Source organism: Lolium rigidum, chromosome 6 (genome assembly GCF_022539505.1).
Source record: "Lolium rigidum isolate FL_2022 chromosome 6, APGP_CSIRO_Lrig_0.1, whole genome shotgun sequence".
NCBI lineage: Eukaryota > Viridiplantae > Streptophyta > Magnoliopsida > Poales > Poaceae > Lolium > Lolium rigidum.
The window spans coordinates 216,266,134-216,287,454 of NC_061513.1; the positions used below are offsets into that span (position 1 = coordinate 216,266,134).

At 43.0% G+C, this 21,321-nt stretch overlaps 1 protein-coding gene across 2 annotated transcripts; it reads left to right on the forward strand.

The window, feature by feature from the left end:
• The first annotated feature begins 1,622 nt into the window (after nt 1-1,622).
• Nucleotides 1,623-8,521, forward strand: LOC124660544 (5'-nucleotidase domain-containing protein 4-like). Of its 2 annotated transcripts, XM_047198368.1 has the most exons (17): nt 1,623-1,953; nt 2,153-2,250; nt 3,027-3,146; nt 3,358-3,447; nt 3,532-3,647; nt 3,724-3,823; nt 4,480-4,551; nt 4,624-4,671; nt 4,744-4,821; nt 4,916-5,035; nt 5,138-5,243; nt 5,692-5,855; nt 6,271-6,405; nt 6,652-6,782; nt 7,100-7,162; nt 7,249-7,327; nt 8,022-8,521. In XM_047198368.1, the coding sequence occupies exons 1-17, from the start codon at nt 1,638-1,640 to the stop codon at nt 8,061-8,063; spliced, it is 1,878 nt and encodes a 625-aa protein (XP_047054324.1). In that variant the 5' UTR covers nt 1,623-1,637; the 3' UTR covers nt 8,064-8,521. The 2 variants fall into 2 exon arrangements, with proteins under 2 accessions (XP_047054324.1, XP_047054323.1); XM_047198367.1 differs by lacking the exon at nt 8,022-8,521 and having other exon boundaries at nt 7,249-7,990.
• The last annotated feature ends 12,800 nt before the right edge of the window (nt 8,522-21,321 follow it).

A 21,321-nucleotide genomic window follows, 5' to 3' on the forward strand; every position in this document is an offset into this window, starting at 1 on the left:
CGCCTCGACGTGCAGGGTTTTACTTGCGCCGCACATGTTGCAATCGTATATCATCGGGACGGATGCGATATGGATCTGTCTGTCGTCTCTTGATTGTTTGTTTGGGTAGCTTATCAAGCATGTCAGGATCTGTCTGTCGTCTCGGAGAAAGAAGAATCTATGCTTCAAACATAGACGACCACGAAAAGCGTGGCAAGCGCAGGCTCTGGAACTGCAAAAGTAAAGCGCTGGCGGAACTAGATTCTAGAGCACCTTGTTCGATCCATAGACTTCGCATTGCAGCATCACACCTAACATAGCTAGCACCCCTATATCATTGGTAATCAGAGTGACCTAATAGACGAGTTTACAGCATTATATCGTATTTTTGCTTCCAGGAAGTATTCCTTTGTGTGTAGTTTTTTTTATGTGTAATCAGAGTGACCTAATAGACGAGTTTACCGGCATCGAGATTCGGTAGCCTAACTGAATCAATTGTCCAAGTCCGATAATCTGCTCTCACGATCAAATGAGTACATGTATCTTTAAACCAGCGAGATCAATTTTATTATTGAGTAGTGCGAAAAAACTAGGACATCCAAAACAACAATTATTTGAAATCATTTGTTTCACATTGCAGTACGATCCACAAGTCATGACACATCAGTTCCTATGTTTTCCTGATTTCTTTTACTTTTTTCTATGTTTTTCTTATTATTATTATTATATGTTTTGTTTTAATGTGTTTCCTAGTGGGCCTTAAAGTCCTCTTAAAAACATTTGAAGTTACGTAAAACACCTTCAGCTATCAAGAAAACAGTAGGAAGCGAGTTCGATGAATCAACATACGTGTCAAAATTAGGAACGGAGAAAACCCTTGGGGGCCTTTCTTGTTTTCTCCATGAATTTTTCTCGCCTCCAACGACTCATCTAGTGCAAGGAGTTGTGACAAACACCGTGTCAACGCTTGGCATAAACGAAAATTAGTCCATATGAAATAAAATTTGTGTACCCTTTATTTGAACCCGCGTCTTGGTGCTGTTCATCAATAGACGAAATGTCGTCCAGCTCTTTGAATTGACTTGGCTGTGGGGCCTCTGGTACATTGACATGGTTTTTAGTCTGTTTGTTCCGTACAAAAGAGACGCACATTTGTCCCAACATTTTTTGTGTGCAGGAGATAGTCAATGTTTTTTTCCATATTATCTTTACATACATCCATAAAAGAGAATCCATATTTTTTTGAAGACCCGAACTTTTAAGAACCAATAGTGTAGGGCTCATCTTAAAATGTTTATAAGAGTTGTTGACAATTCAATACAGACGACAGTTTCATAATTAGCTGTTCAAGACCAAGCAAAACAGCTTAGGATTTAAAAGTATTTTGTTCTTTAATTAACAAAGGGTCACCAGGAAAAATGCAGGTCAAGGAAAGATGCATGATGCATGAATCTGGCATTCGGGAGAAAAATCTGACTTGTTGAAGTTATCTACGACGAGCTATGGACCAGTTTTTGAACTTTTTCTGAACTTTTCCACCTTCTCCCGGCGTCCCCACTCCCCACTATCTCCCACCTCCTCCTAATCCATTCCCCTGACTTGTCTCTCGCTCTCAACCAAACCACCAGCAGCCCAGAAGCAGCAGCGCGCGCGCGGCAATGGCGGACCCCGTCGAGCTCGTGCGACGCCTCCGCATCCGGTTCCCTCCGCGGACGCCGCCCCTGCAGCGCTCCAGACCGCCGCGATGCGTCGTTGGGACTCGCCTCCGCCTCCCGGGCTCTCCCCTGTCGCTCCGGTGCCGCGCGCTCGACGCCAGCAAGCCGGCGGCGGTCCAGGGGGAGCAGTGCGAGGAGGAGGACGACGACGAGGAACCCTACTTCTCAGTGACATCGTCGAGACTGTCGGAGGTCGACTACCTCGGGGAGAGCACCAAGGGGGATTTGAACGTACGGAGGAGGCACCTCGACGCGCTCGGTGAGCTCCGACCTCTGGTACTCCTTCTGTCATGATTGCCTATGATATTATTGGGGTGGCATCAGATGATCGCTAGGGATGTTTTAGACAAAACCATCAGCCATATAATCGATTCTTTTTTCGATGAACTATGCTGTAAAAATATCAGAATTATGCTAGAAAATGACTATAATTACTCGGAAATCTTCTTGAATTTTAGGTGGGAATGGAAAGTCAACGTTGCATGGTCCTATAGAGGAGATAGCTTGGAAAGAAGCCAGAGAAGCTGAAACGTTGCTCAGTGACTTGGGAATTGCAGTAATATTCTACCCCATTATATATAGCATGATTTTCACCTTCCTGGTGTTTGGTATATATGCTTCTTCTATTTCTGTCCTGCTCCCTAACATTTATTCTGTACAACTCTTAAAGATCTGTCTGCTTCCTGGCTTTCAGCATGAGCATCACCCTCAGTTTGTATCAAAAGCCTGATGACAGAACTTTCATGATTTTTCTCATTGTTGTGGCAGCACTAATATTAACCAATAAAGTAATACGAGTATCAAGAAAGAATGACACGGAAGTAATAATACAGGAAGTATTTTCATTTATATGCTATTCAATTGGAGTGTCCACAGTGGCAAAAAGGTTGTTTTTCGGAAGATCCTTAACTAAGCCCAGATGTTTCTTGAGTAATTAAATTCATACCTAATTTCAATTCACTTAAATAAATTCCTATTTCACCTCAAGTGTCTTATTTGGAAGTTGTTTGAAAGTGCCCAATATCCAGTGGAACGTTACTGCAGCAGGTACATCATAAGGGAAAAACCAAAATATTCCAAGAAATGATGAATAGATGATTGCATATAATATGTTAAAATCTGAAGTTGCACGGTCAATGCTAAAGTATAAATTCTGCAACGTAAACATAATATTTATCTGCAATTATTGTCTGACTGCTAAAGTTTGATTGTTGAACTCCCATGGCTGTTTTTTTTTTCATTTTTTCAATCATATGTATCGAGCATCATGATGATGGAGAACTAGTCAGCCTTCCAATGACACAGGAGTGCCGTCTATTTTGCTAAATGCAGGATCCTTTAACAGTAAGGAACTCTCCTCGTGGAATTTTCTGCACCAGGACGCTGAATCTCCGATCTATCAGTGTCATTGGCTATGACATGGATTATACCTTGATTCACTACAATGTGATGGTAACTTCAACACCTATTTTCTTGATTTTTCTACTCATTGTTCTGAAGCTGAGGAATGCATATGTAGAAAGTACGGGACACATTTGTTGAACTGATACTACATGCAATCCTGAAACATATTTTTAGGAGTGCTACCATGTTCTTTATGATTTTCCTTGTGCCTATTATGTTAGAGCGCATAACGTAATGAAGTCTTAGGAAATTTGTGTAGGCCTGGGAAGGACGTGCATATGACTATGGGATGGCCAACCTGAAGGGCATGGGTTTCCCTGTTGATGACCTTGAATTTGATCCTGACCTGGTAATGTACCTGTGTCTACTTCATCCATAATACCTCAAAAGACATACATTAATCTTAGAGTTATAACTGAATACTTTTCCACAGGTTATTAGGGGTCTTATTATGGATAAAGTAAAAGGAAACTTGGTAAAAGCTGACCGTTTTGGCTACATAAAGAGGGTCATGCATGGTACCCGGATGCTGCCCACTCGTGCTGTGAGGTAGACATACATGAGACTTTTTGTCAAATTTTTCACTCCAGGGAGAATTATAACTCTTATTAATGTATGTGAATAGTGAAATATATGGACGGGAATTGGTGGACCTGCGGAAAGAAAATACATGGGAGTTCCTTAATACCCTTTTCTCTGTTTCAGAAGCTGTTATGTTCATGCAGGTCACTTACCCTTTCCGATAATTTTCTTGTGTCATTTCACATGATATGGTTGACATTTGTTTTATCTCTGAAATAAACACAGTTTTTTTAGAAACAGAGTATTTGTCAATATTACTACAAAACTTGGTAAGAATTGCAATGGTGGTTTAAAATCAGGGAGAAATAGTATGCTAAGTTCTAGCCTGTTAAAGCTCTTCGTGCTAGTTATTTTCACTTTGACATATGTTACGTTATAGGCTCAATGGTGCATACATTAATTTGATGTACAGACTAATTAGAAGAAATGATACCATGTGACTGTGTGGATCCAACTACCAAGCTACCGTCAGTCTTTCGGTAGTAGTGTTGTTTGTAGCAGTAATGAATGGGACATCGGGACTACAAGGTATTTGGTTTGCAGTGGTGATTCGGTTAAGCATTTCCTAAAAAAGCTTATGTAGCTAGGTTACCCCGTGTTCACAAATTGAACAGTATGTGTTCCTACTTCATATACATTAATATGATTAGTCCTACTTTGACTAATTCAGGAATACTGAGAGTAGCAAATAAATAAACAAAAAAACAAGGTTACAACCTTGAAACTATCATACTAAACCTTTTCTCAAGTTAAAATTGAACCATATTTATATGGACATTGACATTCGTGTTTTTTTCAGATGGTTGACAGGTTGGACCAAGGATTGGTGCCTGCTGAACTTGGGCCACTGGATTACAAAGGATTGTACGATGTAAGAGCACTACTGCTTCTTTTACATGACTACCTTCGTTGTGTCATGACATTTGGAGCCTTTTGGTTTCAGGCTGTTTCCAAAGCACTTTTTCGAGCACATGTAGAAGGTCAACTCAAGGTAGTTTTTGGTCATTTATATATTACTTATGTGATACGTGTCTTAAAATTTCTTTAGCTGGTCGAAATGTAGAGCGAAATAATGGCTGAGCCAGAGCGATTTGTGGAGCCTGATCCAGAACTGCCTCTAGCTCTTCTAGATCAAAAAGAGGTTAATAACTGTCATCTTAAGAGCTTATGATCCATTTGAAATAGTCATTATACCTCTGTACTGAATGACTGATTTATCCTTTTCAACTCATTAGGCTGGAAAAAGGCTGCTTCTAATTACTAACTCAGATTACCACTATACGAACAAAATGATGAATCATGCATTCAATCGCTTTCTTCCTAATGATATGGGATGGAGAGATCTATTTGAAATGGTGAGTATTTATGTCCTAATTAGTGGTAACTATACTTGTCAGTACTTCCTTGTTATCATACTTCAGATTTCATGAAGATCAATCTATTCTTTGTTACTGTAGGTTATAGTCTCCGCGAGGAAGCCAGAGTTTTTCCAAATTTCGCATCCATTATACGAGGTTGTAACTAACGATGGATTATTGCGTCCCTGTTTTAAAGCAAATTCAGGTGAAAATCTTGACATTATTAATGATGTTATCTAACTCTTAAAAAATCTCTACTACTTGTTCTGTTGTTTTTGTACTGTATGAACATGCTGGAATTTCAGGCTGCTAATTGATATGGTAATTTGATTGTAATTCCTGTTTTTATTATTTATGAAAACATTAAATATTGAATGGAAATTACATAATTATTTGAAGACATACTTCAGATTGACCAAGTGGAATAAAAATAAATAAATTTATTCATGCTAGCATATGAATAGAAAAATATTATGCACACTATTTACCAAAAGTGTATCCTTGCCTATTTTAAGCTTATATTTCTATATCACGAAACCTTGATGTCTTGTTTGTATCATGTGCATGTGCCTTTTTTTGATGTATTGGTTTGATCGGAAGGTTTTATTTTTTCTGTGGCTGACTTATTACTCCTCTCTTAATTGGGTATTTAGGTGGCTTGTACTCTGGTGGTAGTGCTCAGATGGTTGAGAAGTCCCTAGATATTCATGGAGATGAGATATTATATGTGGGGGACCATATTTTCACAGATGTAAGCCAATCAAAAGTTCATTTACGATGGAGGACAGCATTAATATGCCGAGAATTGGAAGATGAGGTTAGGTTGCTTACTTTCGTCACCAGTTTATATAAAACCTTGTTCTGTATACGCAGCATTTAGCATTAGTATATCACATTCCAGGTATAGGAATATGAGGTAAAAAAACCTTCTGTGGAAAGTTTACCAACTCTGTCACTGGGAACTTTGCTGCAGAATTCTTTTACCATAATTGTGCTTGATTGAATAAATTGCACTAGATTCAGTACAACATGTGATGCCAAATGATGATAACTTATCTTTAAGACATTAACCATGCTTAATATTTTGTATCTCTTGATCTCTACACCTCTGAAACAAGACCCAGAAGAGGTCACATTTAGTTCTAATGTATATGTTATGTTGCTGATAAAGGTACTCCTACTATTTTTCTGTAGTGACTGACTTCTTTTATTTTGTTCTCTTGTATTTGCAGTTTAACGCACTGATCCAGAGCCATAATCAGAAAGAAAAGCTTGTCACACTTATAGAACAAAAGGAAATCGTTGGAGACCTTTTTAACCAACTGCGCCTCGCTCTACAGAGACGCACAAATTCACGTCCTGCACAGGTATTAAGAGTGAAGCTATGCCTTTGCAAGATTTAACATATTGAATTCTTTTTTCGCTTCAGAAGCTTGAGATTTACCCATTAACAACAAAATTTCAGCAACGCACTTGTGTAGCACAGAAACATCTACAACTTAAGCCAAAAGCAAAGATAGTCTCATGATTTTGTTTTGGCTTGCAGGCTGTGACTTTTTTGTTGCAAGTTCTTAAGATGCTTGTGCTAATGTATCAGTTTTACTCATTTCCAGACGCTTGCTGCAACTTGTATGAATGATCAGGAGCTTACAGAAAGTATGCAAAAGTTGCTTATTGTTATGCAGAGATTAGACGAAAAGATTGCACCATTGCTTGAATCGGATGGAGAACTTTTCAATAAAAGGTATAATGAGCACTACTGCAAAGTTCCTATGAGAATATTTTGATGTGAGAAGTAAATCAAATGTGATTTTCCTACGTGTTCCATGCAAAAGGAATACCTGCTAATTCGCAAAAAAAACCCGTTAAGTTTGGTTGCTGTAAAATCTCAGGGCATAACTTTATTTTGCTTCGTATTTATAATATACATGATTCCATTCGCTCTGGAACCAATATCCTATCTCGTTCATGTATATTTTTTTACGCTAAAGTTCACTTATCTCCTGGCGCATTGCATGCACATAGAAAGATAAACTAAGCAAATGTTATTTCCGCTTTAAGATGGGGTTGGCTGTCGCGTGCTGGCCTATGGGACAAGAGTCATCTAACCAGGCAAATTGAGAAGTGAGTGGTTATGTTTTCATAGTGATGCATATTTTACAGACCCTGAGCTTGTTTGTGATACAACTATTTTTTTTCCTTTGTTGTAGATATGCTGATATATACACATCAAGGGTTTCAAATTTTCTACACTATACTCCATTCATGTATTTCAGATCACAAGAACAGGTATATGCACAGCTCCATACAATCTGGTGTCCTCTTACCTCTGTCAATTTTGCATGATTCTCATGTTTATTGGTTAGATTTTAGAGCGCCAATTCTTTAATACGATTAGTGAAGACACATTACAGCAGTAAATAGGATGTGTGCAGTCACTCCTGCAAATTCCTTAGACTATGTGAACGGAATGGTAGACATGGTTTTAGAAAAAAGAACGGTTCTAGTGAAGTGATCTTCGTTGTCACTTGGCTTCAAATAATTATCCTTTTGCTGCTAGCTGCGCACACCTCGGCATGGAAAGCATTTTGTTCTTATTCTGCTGGTTATGCCATGAGGAGTAGGCAGAGGTGGAATGTTTCTCATGTCTCTTGTCTCGTGAATCCACCACCTCCGCAGAATTCATTTAAAAATATAGTTCACTGAATGTCTGTATTGGCATACCTGTTTTCCTCAAAAGATCTGCATACCTGGAAAGCGCAACAATAGCTGATACTAGTTCTATAAAAAAAGTAAACGTACATAGACATGAACACATTATTTGTGTATGCTAACTGTTTGGCCTCTACTTTTTTTTTGCCCATTGTTTTGAAAACAAAACTAGGATATATGAGCATTGCTTGCACTGATGAATTACTGTGTCACATCTTCCATTGTTTGTTGTTTTCACTGTAATTTTGCTAATCCTTTAAATGTATGCTAGACGCTTGCACATGATGTTCATTCCTATTCGCGCGGTCAATAACATTGGTGTCAACGGCGTGGTCGATGTTCTATTCACATGCGGTAGATTAGGTGATGGGGAAGAGAAGAGGTAAAGGAATGCAGTGAAGCTGGTTGTGACTGGCCGTGGTTGCTGGCTGCAACAGCATCTGGATACCATTGCAAAGACCGCTGACTCAGGAAATCTTGCGATGTGTAAGTAATTTATAGTCGTGTGCATGTATAAGTAATTCATTAGCTAGTTGTAAATTGTTAACACGATTAGAAACTTAGAATAAGCAACGTGGTTGATCATTTGTTTTTGTTTTGGTTTATTGAGGAATAATAACGACTAGTGTGACTTGCAGTGCATGATATAAAATGTGACAAGATGGAAGTGGAGATCCGGTGGGTCAATATGTAATATTGTCCAAATATATGTATAATGAAAAGGTTGCATCTCTGTGACCATAGATGAAATTTCACCTCTTTTTGGGGAAACTGTGAGTTTTATTACAAATTAATTATTCATATTGCGGAGACGTGATTTTGGTAAACAGTCGACCGGGCATGGTCACTGTGACCCCCTTTTTGTGAGGGGGCACCTCTTCTCCCGAAGTTACAGGGCTATTTCGCCGAGTTCCTTAGAGAGAGAGTTGTCTTGCGCCCGTAGGTATTCTCTACCTACCCACTTGTGTCGGTTTTGGGTACATGTAGCATTTTGTTTAAGGCCGTTCTTGCCTTTCCTTGGAGTATGGCATCGGTTACATACTTCAGTGCCGTAGCACCTGGTATGAGCCTTGTGGAGAAGCAATCACTTAAATTGCAAATGAACTAGTTCAAGAGTCATGCGGTGTTTCCTCTTTTCTCCCACAAATGCTTAACTAGATCATTCTGTAATTGAGTATGAACTTGTGCATCTCCAATTTCCTGATGCATGGCGAGGAAAACAGAAAACTGGCTACGTACCTTAGTCAAGTTGGGAAAGAGGTCCTTCATGATTAAATGGATGGATGGTCATCATTCACCGGTTCATCTTGCACACTATCGATGATCATGTTGTGCATGATTATACAACAATTCATCGCCTCCCACATAGTTGACTCAGGTAAGAGCAAGGTATCAAACAGTGGAAAAAAATGCTGGTAGAGCACACCAAAAGCCCGCTTAATATCCTTCCGACATGCTTCTTGGCATGTCACAAAATAAGCTCTCTTCTCTGTATCAGGGTTGGGGATTGTCTTCACAAATGTTGCATACGGTGAATAGATACCATCGGCTAAATAGTACCCCTTGTTGTATGAGTGGCCATTGATCTCATAGTTGATGGCTGAAATGTATCTCACTTAGTCTTGCAAACACCGGAGAGGGTTGCAACACGCTCGTGTCGTTGTGAGTTCCTGCCATGCCAAAGAAAGTGTCCCAAATCAAGAGGTTATAATCTGCCACAACTTCAACTATCACACTGCAGTCGTCGGTATGACCCTTGTACAACTCTTGCCAAGAAAATGGGCAATTCTTTTATCCCAGTGCATGTAGGTTATGCTCCCGATCATCCCAGAAAATCCCCTCGCTGCATTTTGCGCTAGGATCCGATATATATATTCTGCATTTTGTGATCTCAAAAAATCTAGCCAAACACTACCACAACTACTCTACACAACATGTTGACACTCTCGAAGCATGTAGACTCTAAAATGCACATATAGTCGTCTTGTGCATCTGGAGGAGCTCCATACGCTAGACACTGCGGAGTTCGTAACCAATGAGATGCCCCACAACCCGGTGCAATCTTTCTTCCACATGAAGTAATTGTCATACTCCATGATGCCGAACACAATCCACATGAAAAACTCTTTGCTCATCCTAAATCGCCGCCTAAAATCCTTGGCGATATGTCTTGCATTGTCGGCGAAGTAGTTGGAGTCAAGCAACATTGTACTGACAAGACGATGCCGGTCCTTGTTTTTCACCATCCCAACCTTCAATCCACCACGTCGAGGGCTATCGACTATCTGATGTCAAAGGCAGGCGAGGTTGGTCAAGATTAACTTTTGTTTCTTATCGGCGGTAGTAGCAGCCTCCTCTTGCATCAATATCTACATCATCCTCTTGCAACAACTTGTCCTCCGCGTTGTGCCGGCGATTCATGGCTGTCAACAAGGGGCGTCGCAGAAGGGACTACCGATGGTGTATGGTAGCGCCGGCAGGACAGGCGACATCGTCGGTAGAGGTAGCATCAACGTCTGCTCTACAACTGTTCCCAACCGGACTACGACGTGAGATGGTCAGACTTGGCGGTAGCATGGCGGCGGTGGGGATGCTGGGTGGGAGGTTGGGAGGTGAGCATGGGGATGCGATTGCGTCGGTGGAAATGGCGAACCAGCAGGGTGGGATGCGGATCAGGAAGGGAAGGGAGTGAGAAATGGACACGTGCGGATACCAGAAATGTCCAACGGACGAAATCCTACTCGAAGTGGAGGGATGAAGTTCGCAACCCAACCCTTGCGCGTAGGCCGCATGTCTTTGGGGACCCTATTGGGACCATCAGTAAGGCCATCTCCAACGGAGCGACCCAAATCAGCGCGCTGGGCCATCCGTTCGCGTCCGTTTGGGTGGGCGCACGAACAGAGGCCGGCATCAGCCCGACCGTTTGGGTCACGCGTTGTGCCCAACACTGCGGCCACCCATTTTGCCAACGTGGCCCAGATATGGTCTATTTCTTTGAGAAATATGTCATTTGGCCACAAAAATTAATAAATAACATCTAAAAAAAGATAGAATAATATCAATAAAATGTAGCATGAGTAGGAAACGAAATGCAACATAGTTTGAACAAGGAAACATAAATTAAAAATTAAGATTGTCAACTCAATTTGTGCGGTCTTGGATCTCCTTCTGCCTTTTCTCGAACCAAGGTCTCTTCACCTCGTTCATGGCGGTCAAGTCGGCGGTCATGATCATGTGGTCCTCAGCTTGGCGTTTCAGCTCAACTTCTTTCTCCTTCAACTCCACCTGTTTAGCCCTTGACGATGCAATGAGCTCCATTTTCTCTCTCTTTGAGCTCCACTTCCCTAGGCCTCGTCTTGGCATTGTCCTCATCAATTTCAAGCTTCCACTTTTGAACATCATAGTAGTTCTTCATGGCCTCTTCCTTCTCCCGGCGCTTCCTCTCTTCTCTCTTGTCCGTGGACACCTCTTTTCCAGCATACAAGTCCTTCAAGGTGCCGACAAAATGCATGGCCGAAGCATCACGCTTCATGTCGGCATTGGTTGCCTTGTGGCCTCTTGGACGGCTTGCACGAGAAGTGGAGCTTGCACAAGGCTGGCCACCATCAACGTCAATGACGGTGGCATCTTTGGCAGTCTTACTGCCAATCAAGCTCGCCATGTACACCTCGTACCCCTCGTCGAACTTGGGGGTGCCCTGGAGATCCTTCCAACAATGAGGGAAGGCAAAAGTCCTGCCTTCATTCACTGTTTTGAAGTAATCCAAAGCTTTCCACACCTAGATTAAATGAGACATACAATCGCAAATGTATGTGGAAACAACCAAAGAACAAGTTGAGGTAGAGAATCATACCAAGTCCTGTAGGGTTCGTAGCACAGAAAACAAAAAAATTATAACGCAAGGTCGAATCAAACAAGATCCAATCTAGAAAAAAGCCAAGATCTAATATATTAGATCTATGCAATGAGAGAGATCAGATCTCCATACCCTTGAAGATCTAAAGTGTTAACGAGATCAGATCTCGTGGTTGATGTAGATGTACACTTGACGAACTCCGATCCGTGTTGTAGTCCTTTCCAGTGCTGCAATCGGGCAGCACTTCCATACTCGGTCACACATACGGTGTCGATGATGACGCCCTCTCCCCATTCCAGCGGGGCAGCGGATGTAGTAGATCCCCTCGGAATTCCAGCAGCATGATAAGCACCAGAAGGCCAAGGTGTTGTATCTTTATGAATGTAAACTAGATTATTGACTCTTGTGCAAGTGGGAGACTGTTGGAGATATGCCCAAGAGGCAATAATAAAAGTGTTTATTGTTATATCTTAGTGTTCATGATAAATGTTTACATCCCATGCTATAATTGTATTAACCGGAAACATTAATACTTGTGTGTTTTGTAAACATAAAGGAGTCCCTAGTAAGCCTCTTGTTAAACTAGCTTGTTGATTAATAGATGATCATGGTTTCCTGATCATGAACATTGGATGTTATTAATAACAAAGTCATATCATTAGGTGAATGCTGTGATGGACATACACCCATAGTAAGCGTACCATATGATCAAGTCATTTAGTTCTTTATGCTTCAAGCTTTAATATGCATAGTAACTTAATCCTTTGACCATGAGATCATGTTAATCACCTACACCGGATGGATGCTTTGATGACACCAAACACTACTGCGTAAATGGGTAGTTATAAAGGTGGCATCAAGTGTTCGGAAAGTATAGGGTTGATGCACTTGTATCAATAGTGGGATTTGTCCATCCTAATGACGGATAGATATACTCTGGGCCCTCTCGGTGAAATGATATCTAATTAGCTTGCAAGCATGTGACTGGTTCACAAGGGATATCATATCACGATACGAATAAAGAGTACTTATCGGTAACGAGTTTGAACTAGGTATGGAGATACCGACGATCAAACTTCGGATAAGTAAAATATCGCGAGACAAAGGGAATTGTTATTTTATGTGAATGGTTCTTTCGATCACGAAGTCATCGTTGAATATGTGGGAGCTATTATGGATCTCCAGGTCCCGCTATTAGTTATTGATCGGAGAGAAGTCTCGATCATGTCCGCATAGTTCTCGAACCGTAGGGTGACACACTTAAGGTTTGATGTCGTTTTAAGTAGGTATGGAATATGGAATGGAGTTCGAATGTTGTTCGGAGTCTCGGATGGGATCCAGGACATCACGAGGATTTCCGGAATGGTCTGTAGAATAAGATTCATATATAGGAAGTCACTTTCCAAGTTTGGAAATGATCTGGTGCATTTATGGAAGGTGCGAGAATGTTCTAGAACCTTCCGGAAGAAATCACCATGGAAGGTGGAGTCCCGGATGGACTCCACCAACCCTAGCCAGCCAGCCAAAGGGGAAGGTGGAGTCCATGGTGGACTCCACCTCCATGGCCGACCATAGGGGAAGGAAAGGGAGGAGTCCCACTTCCCCTAGGTTTCACCCATATGGAAGTTTTTGAGTTGGACTCTTATTCGAATTTTGGGCAAACCCTTGGGGGTTCCACCTATATAAAGAGAGGGAGAGGGAGAGGGCTGGCTACACCTTGGCCGCACCACCAAGGGGCTCCCTGGCCGGCGCCCCAAGCCCCCTCTCTCCCAAACCCTAGCTACTCCCTCCTCCTTCTCCCGCAGCGCTTACGGCGAAGCCCTGCCGGAGATCTCCACCACCACTGTCACCACGCCGTCGTGCTGGCGGGATTCCGAGGAGGATCTACTACATCCGCTGCCCGCTGGATCGGGGAGAAGGACGTCGTCATCAACACCGTACGTGTGACCGAGTGCGGAGGTGCTGCCCGATTGTGGCACCGTCAAGATCTTCTACGCGCTTTTGAAAGCGGCAAGTGATCGACTACATCAACAACGAGATCTAATCTCGTAGGATTTGGAATCTTAGAGGGTTAGTCTCATGATCTTCATCTCGTTGCTACCATCTACTAGATTAGATCTTGGCTTGTTATTCGTTCTTGCGTTAGGAATTTTTTTTGTTTTCTATGCTACGAATCCCATCAGTGGTATCAGAGCAGTGTCTATGCATAGATTGGTTGCACGAGTAGAACACAATGGTTTTTGTGGGCATTGATGCTTTTGTTGTTTTTAGTTAGTGTACTTTGCATCTAGCGGCATGGTGGGATGAAGCGGCCCGAGCTAACTTTACATGACCGCGTTTCATGAGACTTGCTCCACGCTTGACATGCAACTTGTATTGCATAAGTGGCTTTGCGGGTGTCTGTCTCTCCCACCATAGTGAAGATTCAATCTACTCTTCCTATTGACAACACTAGTATCACCGTTGTGGTTCATGTTTGTAGGTAGATTGGATCTCACTCGAAAACCCAAAACCACGTAAAATATGCAAACCAAATTAGAGGCGTCTAACTTGTTTTTGCAGGGTTTGGTGATGTGATATGGCCATGATATGATGATAAATATGTATGAGATGATTATTATTGGATTGTGGCAAACGGCAGGAGCCTTATGGTTGTCTTTATATTTCATGTTGAAGTATTATTTCAAAGTAGTTGTAATAGTTGCAACATGGGAGAACAACCATGAAGAGGGCGCCATTGACATTGACGCTACACCGACGATGATGGAGATCATGCCCGTTAATGATGGAGATCATGTCTGTGCTTTGGAGATGAAGATCAAAGGCGCAAAGACTAAAGGGCCATATCATATCACATATTATGAATTGCATGTGATGTTAATCCTTAATGCATCTTATCTTGCTTAGATCGCGACGGTAGCATTATAAGATGATCCCTCACATTAATATCAAGATAATAAAGTGTTCTCCCCTCGTATGCACCGTTGCTAAAGTTCATCGTTTTGAAGCATCTCGTGATGATCGGATGTGATAGATTCTACGTTCACATACAAAGGGTGTAAGCCATGTTGCACACGCGGAAATACTTGGGTTTGCTCGACGAGCCTAGCATGTACAGAGCCTCGGAACACAGGAAACCGAAAGGTTGAACACGAGTCATATGGATGATATGATCAACATGTTGATGTTCACCATTGAAGCTACATCATCTCACGTGATGATCGGTTTTGGTGTAGTGGATATGGATCGTGTGCCACTAAACAACTATGAGGGATGTTGTATTAAGTGGGAGTTCATTAGTAATTAGATTAAAACATGAACTAATTATCATGAACATAGTCTGAATAGTATTTTGAATTAAATTTGTAGAATTGACATCCGTTATCTACCATGCGCTAGTCTTGTAATTGAGATAGAAATACTTTTAAGTCTAACAAGAAACTTTACGGACTGGTACCGTATTGTTAAAGAATCAAGAAATGATTAAGTCCTATTGCAAACTTTTAGTAAACCTCACATTGATAATTCAAAGAGCAATGGTTTCAATTAGTACCTAAAATCATCTTGTTTACATGAAACTTGAAGTTCAAATCCGTTTGAAAAGTAAGGAGCTGGAAATTTTGTTTTCAGAAATAAGCGAGGTATGAGATATATGTGATATCTAAGACCTGATTGCAAGATGATAGAATATAATCTGGTGAGACTACATAAACTCATAAGTTTTATGGGAATGTATGAAGGTTGAAGACGCTAGGCGTCCCAATCCTCCAACTAGTTGGGCACTAACGTTATTCACATAACCATGAAGTGATCGATTGTCCTTAGTATGCACCGTTGCTAAGTGACATAGGCATCCCCAATGGGCCTGCCGAAGATGGTACCCGGGGTTTATTGAAGGCCCACGACCCGAAGGATAAGGAGAATTCGGAAGCCCAACTTGCCAGTTAAGGAAAGCTAGAGTTGTATTAGGAGAGAACACTTGTAATATTACGGGAGGAGTTGGAAACCTTCCCGGACTCTGTAACTTGTACATCACGAATCCCTCGGCTCCACCTCCTATATAAGGGGGAGTCGAGGGACAAAGAAAGCATCGAATCATTGTCTCACAAAACCTAGTTTTTATATCGTCGAGTACTTTTCGGCTGAAACCTTCGAGATCTACTTGCCCTCTACATCCAATGAAACCCTAGTCTACAACTTGTAGGCATTGAAAAGTTAATCCCTTGTCAATTGGCGCCGTCTGTGGGATCTAGAGGCGACAAGGAGCTGATCTCGATGGCACGTTCAAGATCGTCGACTTCGTCAGTAGCAAGCAACATCATGGACAGAGGTAAACAGGTCGAAACTGGTCTCGTTGATTTTGTTCCTCACCCGCCCTCCCGTTTGGATGCATATGCGTATCTGGAGGAGCCCATGGAGATGACGTTTGGAAAGTTCCACTTCCGCGTCGAGAAAGAAGGAGCGTATCGTCTCGAAATTCCGATCTCGTCGGGATTATCAGCGGTCGATCCCGACTTTTTGAGCTCAGCATCATCAATCGAGTCAGGCGACGAGGAGATTTCATCGCCACGCTTCATCAGCACCAGGGTGAGCGAAAAACTCGTCAAGATCTTCAGCGACATGTCATTCGAGTCATCTGCGGACTCCTATATAAGCAATGACTCGAGCGACACCGACAGCTTCAACTTCATTGACAAATCCATCACTGTTGGAAAGGTCCTCACCAATCTCTATGATGGTGTCACCAAACTCGACAAAATTCAAAATCCAAAATATCATCAGATTTATGCAATTGGAGAGCCAAGCCGGGCAGAACCCGCAACGTCTGAGGCTTTCGATGATGCGGGAAATTCGTACGTCGATCCCGCAGATCTCGCGCGAGGTTTGGGGCCAAAATATATCGGACTAGGAACACGAGAGATGGTGCGATTTCCGCAGGCAGTATGGGATCGATTCGCAAGAGCTATTGATGGTACAGAACGAATGACCATTACGGCGACACCTGAGGAGCTACACGCGTATCAATATAGACTCGCACGTAGAGGGAGCTCGAGAAACAGAAAATCGAGTTGGATAGAAGACAGGAAGCAGCCTCTGCATCAAGCAGGCGAAGAGCGGAGTTAAGTCGACAATCAGGAACTTCGGGAGATAGTCACAGGGAAGCTCGAAGGAGAGCAAGATCTCGCCTGCAAAATATACACGAAGCGAGAGAGAAAACCTAGTTCAAAACCTCGACATGTCTTTTATGTCAATCGACACGAGAGGAAACATTATTCCTAAGACACCAGAAGCTGGGTACATGGCGACGCAAGCATTCATCCTTGCATCCAAGCCACCTCCTGGAGATCCACGAGAAGCATTGTACAATATGGCCATGGCAGGAGTCGGGGCCATGGGAACGGCATTCATAACAACGCCTCCCGAAGGTTCAGCAAGGCAAAATAGTCCACGACCCGCGGCAGCAGCGCCAGGTCCCGAGAGAACAAGTGGAGCACGAGACACAACAGTGCAAGCACGAGTGGACAGAGCACGACAAAATAGAAGAGACCATCGACACTCCCCGGAGTTAGATGATGAGGATATGTGTGGGCTGCCGTGCTTTACAAGGAGGGTCCGAAAAACTCGAGTTCCTTCAGTGTTCAAACTACCCGATAACTTCAAAAAATTCGACGGCCTGCAAGATCCAGAGGATTGGCTAGTTGATTATCTCGAGACGGTGAAGTTGATAGGAGGAACCAGAGCAACAGCCATGCAGAGCATCCAAGTACATCTGAGTGGAGCCGCAAGATCTTGGATAAAGAAGCTTCCCCCAGGATCAGCTGGGACAGTTTTGAGGACGTGTTTGTCAAGAACTTCCGATCAACCTGCAAAAAGCCTGCAAAAAGCATGATGAATCAATGAGGAAGTACATCCAAAGGTGGAACATCATTAAAAACTCGGCAGAAAATATATCTGACGAGAGAGCGATAGATGCGTTTGTAGCAGGAGTTCGACGAGGAGATTTTGTGGAGGACTTGGGAAGAACCAACCCAAGAACAATATCAGCATTAATGGAAATAGCAAACAGATGGGCAGATGGCGAAGATGTTGTACATAATAAACGACACAGGTCACCAGAGGAGGACCGCAGCCGAAATTTTCAAAATAGATGACGATTTCCTCGACAATTTTCGAGCTACGATGCCCCTGGCCAAATATCGGCTGGGTTTCAGGGAAACAATGGAGGAAACAATAGAGCTGACTATCAAATGAGTAATGAGCAGCAAGGCGACCATAGAGATGACTCTCGGAATAACAGGCAAAATAGCGGGTCAAGGTTTCAAAGACCTTTTGTAACTCCCGAAGATATGATGAACGGGCCATGCCAGATGCATTTTTATCTCGATAACAATGGGAAAAGACAGTCAGGACATCTGCAGAAGGACTGCCGCAATTTTCAAGCAATGCTGCGGGTTGCAGGGATAGCCAATGCTCAAGCAGCAAATAGAAACCCCCAGGGGCCCAGGAGTGAGATCCGCTTGCCACCTCCTCCCGCGATCACGGACGAAAATCGACATCAGCTCAGAATAGCGGCAGCACCACACCCACCTCCATATGTTGATCCTAACTCTAATGGCGCGGTCTCGATGATTCAGAAAGCTAGGCCATCTAATAGGGCTCAGAAGGTAATTTTGCGACAAGTGTTCATGGCGGAGAAGATGCCTCCACCAACGGTTGAGTACCTAAATTGGTCAGGGCAAGACATTGGCTTCACAATAGCGGATCACCCACAACAAGTTCCTCGACCAGGGCAATCAACACTTATTTTACCAGCAGTAATTGCAGGATTCGACGAATCTCGAGTGTTTATAGATGGCGGCAGCAGTTTAAACCTTATGTACGCAGACACGCTAAGGAAGATGAACATCTCCCTAGAAAATTTGAAACCAACCAACACACGTTTCCATGGCATCACACCAGAGAAGCCAAGTTACCCATTGGGGAGGATCAATCTCGACGTTCCTTTTGGGACCCGAGAAAACTACAGGATAGAAAGGTTGGAATTCGAAGTTGTGGATTTCCCGTCGCAATATCACGCTTTGTTGGGACGACCAGCATATGCCAGATTTATGGAAGTTCCACATTATACGTACTTATTATGGAGGCTACCTGGGCCTAAGGGACCAATCACAGTCAAAGGAAGCTTCGCGCTAGCCGATAAATGTGACAAGGATTTTCATCTACTGTCAGAAACTTTCGGGATGCAAGCAGAATACATGGCGTCAAGGCTTACAACTGATTATGACGTGCTGCCAGATGTAGGGAGGCCTAACAAGGAATCAACCTTCAACACCGCAAAAGATTCCAAGGAGGTGCAGATTCACCCGACAGATCCGAAGAAAACGACGTCCATCGCGACAAACATGGACCTCGCATAGGAAAGCGCGCTCGTCGAGTTCCTCCGTGAGCACTGGAAAATCTTCGCATGGTGTCCAGCTGACATGCCAGGAGTACCCAGGGAACTTGCTGAGCACCATCTAAACTTGGATCCAATAGCTAGACCAATCAAGCAACCTTTGCGGCGTTTTTCGGAGCCAAACCGCAAAGCTATGCTGTCAGAAATTGATCGACTAAGAGAAGCTGGTTTTATTAAAGAGCTGCATACAGAGGCCACATGGGTAGCAAACCCAGATCGGTCCCGAAGAAAAACACTAAAGTCCTTCGCATGTGTGTCGACTTTACGTGTCTCAATAAACACTGTCCAAAGGATCACTTTCCCCTACCAAGGATCGATCAAATCATCGACTCTACGGCAGGATGTGAACGTCTTTCCTTCTTGGATGCTTATTCTGGTTATAACCAAATGAGATTAAAAGAAGAAGACGAAGTCAAAACAGCGTTCATTACACCTTACGGCGTGTTTTGCCATAAAACAATGCCTTTTGGTCTGAAAAACGCGGGAGCAACATATCAGCGGATGATGCAGAAGTGCTTAGCAACACAGATTGGGAAAAACATACAAGTATACATTGACGATGTCGTCATAACATCAAAAAAGGGGGCAACGTTAATCGGGGACTTGAAGGAAACCTTCGACAACCTCGACAAGTTTTGTCTCAAGTTGAATCCGATGAAGTGTTCTTTCGGCGTCCCTGCAGGAGAACTTCTCGGGTTCCTAGTCTCATCAAGAGGGATCGAAGCTAATCCCGAAAAAATCCAAGCTATCGTAACAATGAGAAAGCCAACAAAGTTGAAAGAAATACAGCAGCTAACTGGGCGAGTCGCAGCTTTAAGCAGATTCGTCGCCAGACTGGGAGAAAAGGCGTTACCGTTCTACGCCCGAATCAAACAAGGAGAGAAGTTCCAGTGGAACAAAGAGGCAGATAGAGCTTTCGAGGATCTTAAACGCGCAATTTCGACACCACCAATCTTGGTGGCACCAAAAGAGAAGGAACCCCTCCTGCTATACATTGCGGCTACACCCCAGGTGGTCAGCACGGCGCTAGTTGTCGAAAGAGAAGAAGAAGAAAAACTCCATGGAGTGCAGAGGCCAGTATATTTCATTAGTGAAGTATTATCGCCTTCAAAACAAAGGTACCCACAGTACCAGAAGCTAGCATACGGAGTGTTCACAACCGCAAGAAAATTGCGGCACTATTTTTCGGCGCATCCGATAATAGTGGTCAATGAGGCGCCTTTATCCAATATACTAAACAATCCAGAATCTACAGGTCGTGTCTCCCTTTGGGGAATAGAACTTTCTCCTCGGGACATCACGTATGAAAAACGAAAAGCAATAAAGTCGCAAATTCTGCCAGACTTCATCGCAGAGTGGATGGAGCTGCAAAACACAGGACCCCCGGATCTATCGAGAACCTGGACTATGAATTTTGACGGGTCCAAGAGGTTAGAGGGAGCTGGAGCAGGCATGATACTCATATCACCTGAAGGCGACAAATTAAAATATGTCTTACGGATGACGTTCCCAAATGCGTCTAACAATGAGGCAGAATACGAAGCTCTTATACACGGGATGAAGATGGCGAAAGCCTGCGGCGCAACTCGACTAAAAATCTTTGGCGACTCACAATTGGTGGCTCAGCAAGTCATGAACCAATGTGATGCAGTCAATGATAGCATACAAAGAAGTGTACAACGAGCTCGAGAAATTATTTGATGGATGCGAGGTAAATCACATCAGCAGGCTAAGCAATGATGAAGCCGATGTTCTTGCAAACATCGGGTCGCAGTGTCTCGCGATTCCTCCGGGCGTGTTCCGGGAGGAGATAACGAGAGAGATCCACAAAGTCGAAGAAATCAAAAAAGAAGGAGAAGGATGAGAAATCCTCGGGGGCTGCGAAAGAAACATTGGAAGAAGAAGAGGAACAGGATCTAGTACTGATGGTGCAAATTCTATGGATGCAGGCGTACATATCATACATCCTAAGGAAAACAATACCCGACGATCCAGTTGAAGCAAGGCGAGTTATTAGACGATTCAAAGCTTTCACGGTGGTCAAAGGGGAGTTGTACAAGAGAAGTATTTTAGGTGTGTTACAAAGGTGCGTCACACCCGAAGAAGGAATGATAATCTTGAAAGATGTACACGAGGGAATATGTGGTCATCACGCGAGCAGTCGAGCTATCGCGGCCAAGGTTTTTCGGGCTGGATTCTACTGGTTGACCGCAATCGAGGACGCGAAGGAAATAGTACGAACTTGTGACACGTGCTAGA